The 14,417-nt window shown below is 34.5% G+C and overlaps 1 protein-coding gene across 1 annotated transcript in view; it reads left to right on the top strand.

Moving 5' to 3' along the window:
- The window catches only part of SPAG1 (sperm associated antigen 1), a 41,747-nt gene extending 29,170 nt beyond the window's left edge, over positions 1 to 12,577 (top strand). Inside the window, exons 13-18 of the mRNA XM_026066734.1 lie at positions 1,826 to 2,001; positions 4,956 to 5,097; positions 6,006 to 6,132; positions 9,550 to 9,717; positions 11,712 to 12,089; positions 12,240 to 12,577. Coding sequence (XP_025922519.1) covers positions 1,826 to 2,001; positions 4,956 to 5,097; positions 6,006 to 6,132; positions 9,550 to 9,717; positions 11,712 to 12,089; positions 12,240 to 12,371 — 1,123 coding nt within the window. The 3' untranslated portion in view covers positions 12,372 to 12,577. The remainder of the gene's footprint in view (positions 1 to 1,825; positions 2,002 to 4,955; positions 5,098 to 6,005; positions 6,133 to 9,549; positions 9,718 to 11,711; positions 12,090 to 12,239) is intronic.
- The last annotated feature ends 1,840 nt before the right edge of the window (positions 12,578 to 14,417 follow it).

Raw genomic sequence — 14,417 nt, 5'->3', positions numbered from 1 at the left:
AGGCTGTCCTAAGAAGAGATTGTTACCTTACAAGAAATCAGTCAATCATCAAAGTCTATATGATTCTTTTGTTGATTTTGATGAATTAGGCCAGGCTTTCTGTGCAACCTTGAGTGCCCATTCTGATAAATAGAGAAGGGCTGGACAGGAAGGAAAGAAGACCTTGGTTTACGCTAGAATTATTCTGTTAATTTCTGTGAGAAATACCTAAACAGAATTAATTGACTTTTTTATATAAAGTGTACCGTTTTGTTTTCTAATAAAATAAATTCAGTAAATCTTAGAGCTGTTTGATTTTTGGTGGTGTGCCCCTTATTTCTTAACAATTAAATTCAGGCTATCATTTAAAAAAATAATAAATTTTAGTAAAATTAGAGTAAAACAGAACTTGCACAAGCTTCTTTGGTGGTAGCATCTTTTAAAATACTGTTTATTAATGATCCAGGTAGAGGAGAGCCCTGGAAGGGCATGTGCAGCTGATATGCAAAAAAACTTTATTTAGAAAAGAAATTGAACAACTAGGTAATACTATGAAATGAGATATTCTGAGTGCAAAGAACTTATTTTAAATTCTAAGATATAAGAAAAGGTATGTTTCACACAGCTTCCTATAATCATTTATTTTACAGCTCCACAAAGAGCCTTTTTAACATGCATCATTCTTTAAAACATTTTGGTACTGTCAGACCTGAAGTAGATAATGAGAAAAGAATTTGGTCCTGATTGCTCTTACTCTGTAGCCATAATATTATATTGAGGGACTTTTTGTAGACATTATTCAAATATTGAAAGAAAATAAAACCAGGGAAGAAAATTTAGGCTGAATTATTTCCCCTCATTTTATCTCATTCTTTACGTCACAACTGCACTAAATGGAACTGCACCTAAAATGCCGATTTCAGGTTTATTAGATAACGTATCAATGTAGCCTATTTTACAACTCAATTCAAAGTTTTCCTTTGTTAAAGTAGATTGCAAATTTATCACCAGTTGAGCTTGGCACTTAAGTTCTTTTTGATATTAGAAGACTTTTATGTCACTGGTTCTCATTATTGGTTTTTGTTTTTTTTTTTAACATGCTGCAAAAAATGTAACTAAACAGCTTGTATATAATTCATTATGTTCGTTTAGGTCTTGCTCCAAAACATGTCACAGCAGTGAGAAACTTCCACTATAATGGATTTTGGATTTAATCTGTTGTGTATGGAAATAGTTGACCTATCATCTGTGGGTTTAAGAAAGACTCTGAGCAGTTTTAAATATGTTTTTTTTTTCTCGTTGTTTATATGGGGATGAAGAACGATTGATGAAATAATTTGACTGTTCTGTAAAATGCAATTTAACTTTGTAACCTGCATTGGTTATCTAAAAAAAATTGTTGTAAGAGGTTTCATGTGACATTGGCAACTTCAAGTGCCACAATTAATGACTGAAACTCTACTCTTTTTAGAAACAACCCCTATGAACGTTTGAGAAGAGTAAAAAAAAAAAAACCACCTTTTTTTCCCCTGTTTCTTTATAGCATGTATTAGGTAGCATTTAGAGCTCTGTTGCAGAATCAGTTATCGACTTACATACTTTACAGATCATGCTTGTCTTATAAATATAAAATCCTAGCATAAATATTCTAATTTAAAAAGGGAAAACATCAGAATATTAAATAAAGGCAATACTGTTGGCTGCTGTGACTTTTCAAATTAGTCTTAAGGATAATTATTCAATCATTTTTGGAAAGAAAAAGGACAATGCGTTATTTAATTTAGCTGTAAGTCATTAAAGAATTAAAGATATGAAAAGTCATGTTCATGGAGCTTTTCTCTTTCAGAATAACAAAAACTTTAATAGATCAGGATGGTCCTAGTTGGAGGGAGAAGCTGCCACTGATTCCAGTTGTCCCAGTTTCTGCTCAGCTACACAGGTGGGATGGAGGCAACTTCACTCCAGAGACTAAGCCAAGAAGCACTGCAAATACCAATAGAGAAGAACAATTGCAGATGAATGGTGTGTATAGCTAATGCAAACATATAGACACAAGAAAAGAATTGTTAATTGAAAAACAGTACAATTTTTGTTAGTGATGTCAAAGAAACTGCTTTAGATAATATTTATCACAAACCTTTGTGAAAAGCTAAGTTAGATGATGGTCATTTACATGATTAGGTTTAATAGGCTTCATGGAGCCACAGTTAGCTACATTTTTTTAATAATGTAGTTTGTAGCATGCAATTTGTGCAGTTATATAACATTAGCAGAAATATTTATCAGCAGTATGTTGAGTCCTATTACAAATATCAGCGGTTTCCCTGACCTCATACTATAGTTATAACAGTAAAATCAGCTGTGTAATCTGTATCCATCATTTAATTGTTCATGAGAGCATTACTCAGTTCTTGGGAATAGCAAGCATAGGCACTATTCTAGATGGCTGGTATTCAGTGAAATGGGCTACAGAAGAACATTTCTAACGTTTTTCACTCTGCGTTCTAGCTCTGGCAGCAGATAGTCAGTAGTTGCTTTTTAACTATGTTAAATCAGGAGTTGTTTACACATAAGTACTGAATGGTTTGCTCCTTTAGGACACTCCTCCTCCTGAATTTTTCCCTTCATTGGAGTTTCCATTTTTCCCCTCCAGTAATTCAGGTGAGGGAGCCCTTCTAATTCCATTTGTATTGGCATTAAACATTTTTCCTGCAAAGGAACTAACTATCATTTCTGACTCTTATGTTACTGTTAATTGGCTCACCTTTGAGTTTATTTTAATACAAAGGAAAGTAGTGCGGAGGATAAGCTCCTCCTGTTTAACATGAGGGGGGGCAGCAATGCCTAGCTGAGTTACTAGCCAAACGTATAGCAGTGACAGGGTTATGTATCTATAATCCGTTACTGCAGCAGTCTGCATTCTTGCACACTACAGTTTTAATGGTTTTAACGCTGTCTGAAAGATCATCTTTAAATTTATCTGTACCTGATGTAAAAAAAGAGACAACTTACAAATACATGCCTTTATGTGAGAGTTGAACATTTCTCTCAGGCATAAGATGTGACTTTAGAAACTCACAATAGTGTGGTTTATATAAGATCTGAATGATGATGTATATTGAAATACAGTAATGCTGCAGAATATTATTTTTCATTTAAGGAATATGAGGGGGATATAGGTGCATAATTTAAGCTCAGCTGATAAAAATTTTACTCGACTTTTTAAAATGTCCAGTGACTTAAGTATTTTCATTAAAGTTGTTGTAAGTACATATCTTTAGTGATTTAACACTCTTAAGGATGGGGCAATAATTGGGTTTATCATTTATTTTTGGAATGAAGTAGAAAGTTGGTATTTTGCATTAACATTGCTATTGAACATAAATGCTTAGCTTGAACAGTGCTTTTTGTTGTAGTGTTTGCAGCCCTAGCTTTTTCTGTGAATGAGGAATATAACTTGTTATTTATTTCAATGTATAACCAAACTGTTTAATCTAAACCTTTTAAGTAGTGAAGATTAAACTTATATCTATATAACCTTCTAGTAACTTTACCAAGAGAGAGAACTTGAAGATCATGGTAGGGAAAAGTACAAAGGTAAATGGTTCCTCAGAACAGTAGTGATGATGTCTAACCTGTTCTGAAACTTAATGAGATTAGCCATCGTTTTCTCCGTCAAGTGTGTTCGGTAATATTTTGATACAAAACACTTATGTCTCAACTATTTCAAATAGATTGGGCTTTGTTTAGGTTTTGTTTTTATAAATATTACATGAAAACCTTCACCAAAGTTTGACTCTTAGGTATGTAGTTGCCTTTTAGGACCTGTACTAAATCAGTGAGACCTACAGTAATAGCTGCCGCTGGAAGCATGCCAGCAACACCACTTGGTCATTATTGAAACCTTATGGCTGGCTGACACTTTTTTGCAACTATTGTATGTGTTGGTTTTTGTATCTTACGACTTGAGTTAAAATTCAGTTATGTTTCCTGTTTAAGTCTGCTCTGATTTCAGAGTATTACTTACTTTTTCCCAAGTCTACATATAGTTTTCTGGCATAGAACAGTGCCACATTTTTATAAAAGAGCTCATTGAGTTTAAATTTTGGTTAAAATGATCTTTTTACATACAGTCTTTAAAACCTGAAGCTTCACAGGGGTGTCATACTCTTTAGAAAAGTACAAAAAGTCAATTTTTCCATTATGATTTACTTTGATCTATGTTACTAATTATTGTTTACTTACTACAGGGACATGAAACTGCTTTCAGGACTGGTTTTCCATTGAAAACATAGCTAAAAATTGTAATTAACTCAGAACCAGATGCAATGAGTGATGAAGAGTTTAGGAGGAAAGATGATAATTTTGGAAGAACACAATATTAATCAGAAAGTATATATTTACAGTTAGTTGTTTTCAGGTCACTCAAAACATGCATCTTATAAAAGATATTAACAGAATATTATTGATATATCACTCACCCCAATTGATGATTTGGTTGCCATTGTCAGTTTAGTGCAGTAATTGTGATGGATGATTTGCTTGCAGAAAGAATATTGGTTTAAATTACAGCCTTCCTAGTGTGATGGTGACAGTTTAGAAGGCCTTTAATCCTATTGATAGATCTGCACCATTGTAGATAAAATCGGTATCTCAGCAGAGATATGTTGTCCCTCTGTACCACACAGAAAGGGTGAATGAGAAGCGTTGGAAGTGTAGACCTGTCTGTTGTATTCCCAGTATTTCAGCAAAATAGTTACCCTGGTGCATCAGAAAGTATATGTTGTGCCAAATGTATATATGGTAGTTTATTCCTTCTTTAGAGCAGTAGCAAGATCTGAAACAGAAATTGTAATGCCTTGACTGATCAAAGATACTCCAGATATCGGGCATTTGTTCTTAGTCTGCACAGATTGTTGAGCTACCCTTAATGAACTGACCTGCTTAAATAACACTGTGATTCTTTTGTAATGTAGGTGAAAAAGATGAGGAGACGTTCAAGACACTAAAAAATGAAGGGAATGATTTTGTAAAGAAGGGTAAATACGAAGAAGCTGTAAATAAATACAGTGAGTGCATGAAGTTAAATACCAAGGAATGTACTATCTACACTAACAGGTAAAGATCTGAAATCCAACCCCATTTTGTGAGATAACAATACTTGTTATATTTTCTGACTGCAAATAAGAATTTTGCATCACTTCAGTCACTATTATACAAAGATTATTTTTTCCATTTGATCAGAGTTTCCAACAGCGTAATTGATTTTTCTTTAAACCACATTATTTTTCAAGAGGAACAGATATTAATGTTACTGAAATATGTCCTCAAATATTTATAAAGATAGAACAGTCTATAATAAGAGTTACAATTAGCATAGCATTTTGCAGCATTTTTCAAGAATGCCGGTATAATTTTAATTAAAAGCTAATGTGCAGTAGCAGTATCTCAAATATCAAAAGTAGTGTTTCAGAGAAAAAGGTACATTTTGAGAATACGAAAGTAGGAACAGTCTACAGTAGCATTATTTTTAAAGGTTGACCTAATACTGTAGCATAATTCTTTCTGCTGTAATCCTGTCAGCTTTCACAAACTAAGAAGGATTTGTTTAGGCTAGTACTTGAATAGGACACTTCCAAGTAATAATAAAGTGCAGAAAGCGATGTTGCTTATTCATTTCAGAGTACTTTTTTCCCCAGAATGGCTGTATAAAATCAGTATTTCATTACTGTGTTATTGGTATTGTGCTAACATAGGCTCTGCTTTTGAAATACATGCATATCTGCTTAACTTCAAGCATGTAGGTGAGTCATACTTGAATTTTGACTTACACTGCAGAAGTTGGCTCTCTCTAAATCCATCCAATGATATCATTAATACTTACTGGTTTTGATGTACTCTAAAAATATCTGATTGTGGTGGAATTGTGTGAAGTATTGTAATTTACATTTATGAGTCAGATACTGCTCTCACAACAGTACTCTAAATTTACTTATATTGCAGTGTATTTTGTTTTTCTGTGTTAGAGCTCTCTGTTACTTGAAACTGTATAAATATGAAGAGGCTAAGCAGGATTGTGATCATGTTCTTCAGATAGAAGATTCTAATATTAAAGCTTTCTACAGAAGAGCACTAGCATACAAAGGATTGCAGGTAAAGAAAAAAGAACATGGCAGGTATTCTTAAGCACTTCTAAACTTGCTTATCCTCTTCAAAGGCAATCAGGTAGTTGTAGTGGATGGGTAAATACCAGCAAAGTATGCAACGTGGATGATTTATTGCTTTATGTTTGTAAAGCACTAGACATATATAAAACATGATAGAAGTATTTTTGGAACATAAAAATTATCTGAATATTGACTTGCAATAATTTGAAAAGATTCAGGAATATTGGAATAAATGAGAGTTTTGACTGGAGTTTGATTAAGCAAGTTTCAGCTTTTTTCTAAAGTTCTAATTTTCTTCCGGATAGCCCAGTCTGTTTTTTTCTGTCAGGGTGTTCGCTGTATCTTTGCTGTTGACAAACTGATCTTCTCCAAGTCTGTCTTCACCTGTTCAAACGAAAATCTCAAGCTGTTTTTTGGAATCAGTTCACACTTGAGTGTGTGTCACATTAAAGAGAGTTTTAATTTTCTTCATCCTCTCCCCACTCCTTTTCCAAACACAGGCCAAACCTTTATCACTAACTTCCTTCATCCCTCTCTGGGACATCATCATTATCTTTCCACTCAGGCTAAATTGGTGTTCATCTTCCATCTGTGCCAAAGTCTCACATTCAAACCATGTCTAAGTCATGCAGGTTCTTTCTATCTGAAATCACTGAGACTCAACCTTTCTTTTCCATCTGCACAGTAAAATTGTTGTCCGTCCTGTCCTCATCTTACATCACAGTTTTTTCAGTATCCTTTTATCTGACCTTGATAGTGCGGTCTTGTATTGCTCATATCCATCCTGAGTGTCACTGCAAATCTCATGCTCCATCACTTGAACCATGTTGTTCCTTTTGTCTCTGTTCATTTCCCTTCTTCACTGGATCGATATTAGCTACTTTCTACTCTTTATAAGCCTTTCATAGCAATCCTTACCCTACCTGTCAGCTCTTACCTGATATTGAATGGTCAACTTCTCACTTTACTTGGTTCATGATGGCAACTTTTCTCACCTACTCTGCATTAGGTTTTCCAACAAGTGTCTTTAAATAAGCATCTTAAGTGCTTTCTCCTAGGTTGTTCTTCAGTCTAGTGGAGATTACTCTAAACATCTACCACGTTTCATCAGTGTCCTTCTTCAAATGAATACTTACATCACAGCTCTCCTATGTTTCATGGCGTAACAAAAAATTACCTTGTTCTCTGTCAGCCTAAAAATTGTTTGAGGACAGCCTGTTTGTGCTTAGCACTACACTAGCCTATTCTCATCCTGTGTTACACGCAATTCCAAAAGCAAGTCTTAGTAAGCACAAGATAATTTTTGATGATAAATTTGTTCCTCTGTCTGTTACAGTAGCTAAAAAATTTTTAAAGCTGGTTCTGATTAATTGTCGGGAAAGGTGAAAAATTTTAATTTTGTGTAAGATTGTTTTCTGTAGTTATATCAGGCCAGCTGGTATTAATTATCTGTAGCTTTATATTATTGGAGTCAATAAAAGTTAGTATAAGTAACAGCAAAACCAGAGAGTGATTCTAGCAGTCAAAAAAATCGTAATTACACACTGAAGAAGAATGTCAAGAAACAGAGGAATAACTGCTTTTTTGAATATCTCAGGAAAAAAAAATTATTTGGGTTTTATTGAAGATATAACCTGAAATACACTGTTCATGGATTCTCTCAGGACACTGGCAGCAGGGGATTCCCAAGATGTTTTGTTTTGGTTAGGTTTCATACCTTCAGTATTGCCACTTCCAGGGATGTAAGTAATTGATAAAACCAGAGAAAGCAATAAAAATGATCTGGGGTTAACAAATGACCCTAATGAAAGATTTTAAGAGCTAAATACATGTAATTGGGCAAAGATAAAACTAAGCTGGGAAGTGTTATTAGTTTATAAATATGCAAATACTTATTCATGAAAGTTGAAGTGGAATTTAATATAGTAAATGAGGATGTTTATAGATTTACTGAGTTGTAGTTAAGGGAAGATCAGGAAAAAACCCTGCTTGTTTGATGGATTAGGCCTGTAATATAGGACATGGGACTAGAGTGGACCTCCTACAGCTGATAGTCCTGTCTGTTGCTTTGAGTACAACCACATTACATGATTTCATTAAGAAATCTGGCAGGCTGCAGTTTGAAACTTAGGAGAGTTGTTTGTTTGCCGAGCCTCATGCTTGCTGTCAGAAGTCTGTTACAGAACCTTGTTTCTCTGTAGTTGTGAATCTTCACCTTTGTAGTTCAAGTAGTTTAGCTTTAAAAGTAGTTCTTTGCTGATGAAAGCAATCTATCCCATTTCTGCGTTCATTTTCTGAGGCTAAATAATTCTAGTTCTCTTACTCTTCTTTCATGATATAGCAGACTTCAGTTCACTTAGAAATTATGGTGTCTCTGCACCTTGAATACAGTTGACCAGTATTGAACAAAATATTTCAGATAGGGAGAGAGTATGAGTATCTTGTACAGTAGTTATTTTTATTACAGTTGAGATACTGAGGAGATACCTCAACTGATACATCAGAGAATTTTTTATGATAAAATTAATGTTTTACAGTTATCTTGTGATACTGCTTGGGAACAGAAGAAATGTTAAGTCTCTCACTCAAGAAATTCTAGTTCTGATGTGCATGGTCTTTTACTGTCTCCTGCTTTAGTTCATCCCTATTTTTGTTTCCAGTCCTCAAGGTATCTTACTTTTTCTATATGATATTCCAGTCTTTCTCAGAATTGATATTGCTATCAACTTTATCTCTCCAGAAAATTTAGGCTGAAAATTCGTAATTTTTAATGTCAAAATCTGAAATAAAACATTGGACAAATCACAAGACTGATTCTTGAGGAACTGTATACTGATTTCCCTCTACCTCTGTACTACTGTCTGTCTAATCCTCTTGTTGATAGTCTATTAACATCTCAGAGTTCATAATGTAATCCCAGTTTTCTCAAGTATAATTTCCCRTGTCAAACTGTGAGAGATGGTCTATTGAAGTGAAGCCCAGGAAGGATTAGATACATTTTTAACATAAGCTTAATTTAACTCTTGTATTGGCAAAGTCAGCATGAAAAGTGTAGTTAGATTCATATGATATTAATCTTGAAGGAATGTTACATTGTAAGCAATTATGCTTAAAAGCAGCAATCTTCAATAACCTGATAGTCGGATGTGTCTTTCAGAGAATAAATTATTTCACTCTACATACTTAATATGAAAACATTTAGCCATAAAATACTCATTTAAACTCATCTTCAATTTCATTTTTTCCTTTGATGAAATTACACTACCTGTTTTGTGATTATTTTTGCATATTTGATGCCAATAACCAGGCATTTCTATTTTTCTTACTTGTAAAGAACAGTATGGCAGTTCTAATTTATTTTTCTAGTTGTTTATAAAAGACGTATCTTCCCTTCTACTCACAGAATTACCAAGCCAGTGTTGATGATCTCAAGAAAGTACTTCTAATAGATCCAAATGTTCTTGAAGCAAAAAAGGAACTACAGCAGATGATAACCCAACTGCTTAACCTTGAGAGCAGCGCTGTAGCTGGCAGTCAACAAAAGCAAAGGAAGAAAATAACCATACAAGAGGTATATCTGTTCATTTTTAAATGCATGCAGTATGGAAGCCATGCATTTGAAGAGAGAACATTAAAGCTTTTGTTTTGCAGTTCTTGCTCTACACTTTTTTGGTCGTATTTTATTTTCATGTTATTTTCAAAGCATATTGGACGATTCTTGTGTATGATGTGTTTGGTCTCCACTACATTCTGTAGTAAAGCTTGTACTGCTTTGAGGTGCATTCAGAACCACAGCAGAAATGAAAAAAGTACTTTTAGATGGCACTAAAATTGAGGTTATCCTTGTAATCAAAAACTGCTTAGACTTCAAAATACCTGTTTTATAAAATACTGCAATGTCAAATGTCAGTTTTGCTTTTAGTCTGTGCTATTCAGGAAGCCTCTGGGGCTATGCTGGTGAAGGTTCATTGTCAGCAGACATGCTGCATGTTCTTGTACTAGTAGTGAAGTTACTGGTCTGAGGAATGAAATCCTGCCGTATGAATAAAGAGTATGGGTAAAATATCTGTAGAATCTTGTAAAAGGAATGCGTGGTGGAATGTTACATATTGGATCAAAATATTAACTGTGCAGAGTTCAGTTTGAATTAGGTGATGAAAGGATTTTCTCAGTCATCTGATATTTTTGTACTGATATTTTGGATTAAATTTGCTGATCCTTTAAGAATGTATTTTTCCTTTTTCTGTTTTGTAATAAAATACATAGTCTGTACGATATTATAGATGATACTGTAACCTGGTAATGTAATTTCAAAATGGTCTATAACGGCAACTGCAGTTAGTAATACAGAAACAACATCTTTTGCTGAAATGCTTCACAGTTGCATGAGTTCTCAGGATTTATGTAACCAGCCTAAGCCTGGAATAGTGTTCCTTAAGCTCTGGGTTGTGGCAAACAAAGGGATCTGGAGACTGTTCAGAGGAGGTTTGGGAAGTGACTGCATTGTTGAGGGACCAGCTAACTCCGTTACTGGCAGTGGTAATTTTTTCCAGAGGTGAGGCAGGAAGCATTTATGCTTGCTATGATAATTACAGCTGCTCCCTTAGAGAGCCTTCCCTGTCTTATCTACTGCAAGACAGGGGAATTGCATGAAAACGGATTGCAAAAAAACATATGTAGTTTAATTAGAAACTCTGATTTATCATTATTACTCCATTTTAATCAAGCTGTAATTATATATAGGAGAGTCAAGAATATCTCCCTTGATTCTAAGGATTGTTGAAAAAATAGAGCAGGCTCGGAACAAAAGGTCTGCAAGCCCAATGCAGTATTTTGCAAAAATGCCTAAGCTGGCTCCTAGCACAACACTGTACTATGCAATGCACTGTCTTCAGACTTTTGCAAAAACTTGGCATCAGTTGGCGAGATCCTGTTTAATGAGTTTTAATCAGTTTATACTAATTCCACAACTCTTGATAGCTTGAAATGGATTTTAGCCAATGTAGTTAAACCCATGGTAAATTTTCTAGTGATTGGTGCGTGAAACTCAGTACAGGCTGCAAACCCTGGAGATGTTAGGTGGGTATTCAGGCAGTTAGACTGTACTGAACTTTCCACTTCGGCAATGCTACTGCAAAAAATAACCTGATGCAGCTGACATGCCTGTACTATTCTGAAGTCACAGCAGTGAAATGAAACATTGGTATCCTGTGACTAAAATTCAGTTCTGTTCTCTGACTTCACATTTTAATATATGTATACAGTCCTCTTTAGTTTCCTCCCGGTAGCCTTCAATTCCCTTCCTAGAGTGGAGTGCTGGGCACTGAAAAGAAATAGAAAATAAGCACTTTTGACTAAAAACTTTTAACGATGAATGATAGAGGTACCATTTGGGGGGGGGGGAGTGGGTTATGTAAGAAAGGAACTTAAGTCCATTTCTTTTATGAAGAAGAAAGTGCTAACTTTAATTTAGTGACTTTTCAACAGATATATGGATGTGTTTTATGAAGCTTCAGGTTATCTGTATGTCCATTTTAATGGTTTGTTGCCGTTTCCTTTGTGAAGGTGACTGGATTTGATGAACAGAAGGAGGGACAGGCTGCTACATCAGAAGATGCTGTGACTAATCATGCTGTTTCTGAAGAAGTTGTTCAAACGAGTGTGCCCTTGAAGACCTCTGAAAAACTGTCTGTTTCAGAACCAACTAATGCTTATGACTTTGGTCAGATTATAAATACAGTGAATGCCAATAAGGATAAATGCGCTTGTGCAGGTCTTTTAACAATGATTGATCCCCCAAAATTGCCAATGCTGCTAAGTAACAAACTTGAAGGAGAGATCTTTTTGATTTTTATCCAGTCATTGGRATGTTATGTACTTGGAAAAGATCCTGGCCTTGTTTATCAGCACCTTTTCTACTTGAGTAAAGCAGAAAGATTTAAGGTAAAAATACAGGTTGGATGTGTGCTTATATTGAACAGAAACTTAGAGGAATTTTTCACATTTAAAAAAAATAGATACACTGACTTTGAATCTCTGTCAAATGCTATAATTTTCTGTCACCTGTGCTGATTATATTTTTTTTTTTTTCAGGTAGTGCTGGCACTTCTTAGCAAAAATGAAAAAGAACAGGTTCAGCAACTGTTTGACTTGCTTTCAGAAAACCAAAATCATCAATACTCTTTGGAAGATCTGGAAAACCTTAAAAAGGTTTATGAACTTTAAGAAGAACTTAAATTAAAATTTATTTATTGCATGCATATAGTTGATGTTAATAAGATGGATGAATGAACTATGCAGACGTGAATAGGATGAAGTGGGCCTTTACCAGGACTGTTTGAATTCTATTTTGTTTTGGTGGCATATGCACATTTAAAACTTGCTGCTCTTTTTTTCTTGTAGTTGTATACATTTTTTAATCTCTAGAATTTAATGCTTATCTTTGTGTTCAGTAACAGAGTTCATATTATTTAACATACTGATTTTAATTAGATTGCATTAATTATATTTGTATTTTATATATAATTGTGTTTGTATATATATATATATATACACACACACACACAAGAAGTGCAAAATACGTTGATGGTACGATATATAACACACTTTTAGTCATCATTTGTTATGTCTTTTTGTGGATTGTACGTTCTAGTGGTAAAGAAGTGTCCTCCAGATAAACAGGTCAGTTAGCAATAGCTTTGCTAAAATGAGTTTACAAAACATATTAAGATTTTGCAGCTAAACTACTACATGCGTCTTTTTTTTCACTATCCCTGGTCTATACAAAACAGATTTAAATATTTTTGGTGCAATACAGCTTAGCAGCAAAGATTAGCTTGTCATGGAACACTTTGAATGAAAATAATTAATTATTAAATAAATCGTTACTTTTTAAAATGATGAACAAGTGAGCAATTTTTAGTGCACAGAGAATTGGGGGTTTTGTGTGTGTGTAGAAGGATTGATGGTTTGCATGGCTTTTGAAGTGGTAGTAATGAACAAGAGAACAAGTGGCTGCAATTAGCAATAAAAATATTTAACTCTGAGTTTTGTAATCAGATTATTTAAAACAGCAGCTATTTCTGTTTACAGATGTATTAGCAGAGTTAAAAATACAGTCTTTTTTTTCATGAATCCCACGTGATTTTTGCTTTATTTCAGGCAGTACTTATGTTTTATATTTGATCCTGAAAAGGTTCTGTTTTCAAGATGAAGCTTTTTGATTTTTCAGAATGTATTTAAAACCTGAATGCCTTCTTTGCCCCTGTGGGAAAAAAGTACATCAAACTCACTAGCACTGCAGAATGTTGTTTTCATTAAAACTTTTCTCAGGTGTACACTAATACAAAATAAAGGTATTTCTTGAAAAGAACAATTCATTGATTCTCATTTCTAGCTCTACACTCTTTAGACTTATAATTTTGACATATCTGGATTACAAATTTTGTCTTGAAGTAGAAGTGCCAAGAATATGACTTTTAATTCCTAAAGGAGTATCTGTGCAATTGATACTTTTTGTTCTTAAATGTCCTCTTTTTGTGAGGTTGTTATATGTTCAAGAGAGATCTGTAGCTGGTCTAATCTGTGTATGGCCAATTGTACTTATGCTACAAAACACCAGGCCATTTCATTCTTCAGTCATGGTGGTAGGATACTCATGTTCACTAACTTTCATATTAATGTTTTCAGTATTTTTTTTCCACTGCACTGAAAAAAAAGAGTATTTTATTGAGTATCCTCAATACTCCTGATATCCTCAAAGGTTATTTATAGTTCCTATGTTGGTTGTCAGAATCTTTCTCCCACAAAGTCCTGCCAAAGTTTTCTTCCAGTGTTTAAGAGCAACGTTTCTGTTGTACTTAACAGCAACATCTTAGATTATTAAAATTCCCAATTTTTTAAATGTGTATTTCAACATTTATGTTAGTTTAGAGGGAGAGTGCTTAGTTATCAGCTGGAAATAGGAATAATGCTGTTACATTCCTATATTGTTAAGAAAATCTGCAGAACAGGGGAAGGCAGGAGGAGCTCAGCCCCTATACACTATATGGCAGCGGATCACTGTCACCGGGAGGCAACAGGAGCAATGCTAGATTCCTGCTCCAGGGGGGCTGCACAGGGGAAAGGAACTGCGTTTGAGTGCAGCGGGGCACAGGTCCCGGAGGGAATCGTGGCAAAGGACAGAAACARTAAGAAATCAGATGTCATTAGTTGCACTTTTCATGTAGCAACCTTGTTGTAACAGTAGGCATAACAGCTGACACTGAGCTA

Source organism: Apteryx rowi, unplaced genomic scaffold (assembly GCF_003343035.1).
Source record: "Apteryx rowi isolate R43461 unplaced genomic scaffold, aptRow1 scaffold_247, whole genome shotgun sequence".
Taxonomy (NCBI): domain Eukaryota; kingdom Metazoa; phylum Chordata; class Aves; order Apterygiformes; family Apterygidae; genus Apteryx; species Apteryx rowi.
Note: the sequence above shows the minus strand (reverse complement) of the source record. Positions and strands in the feature narration are given on the sequence as shown.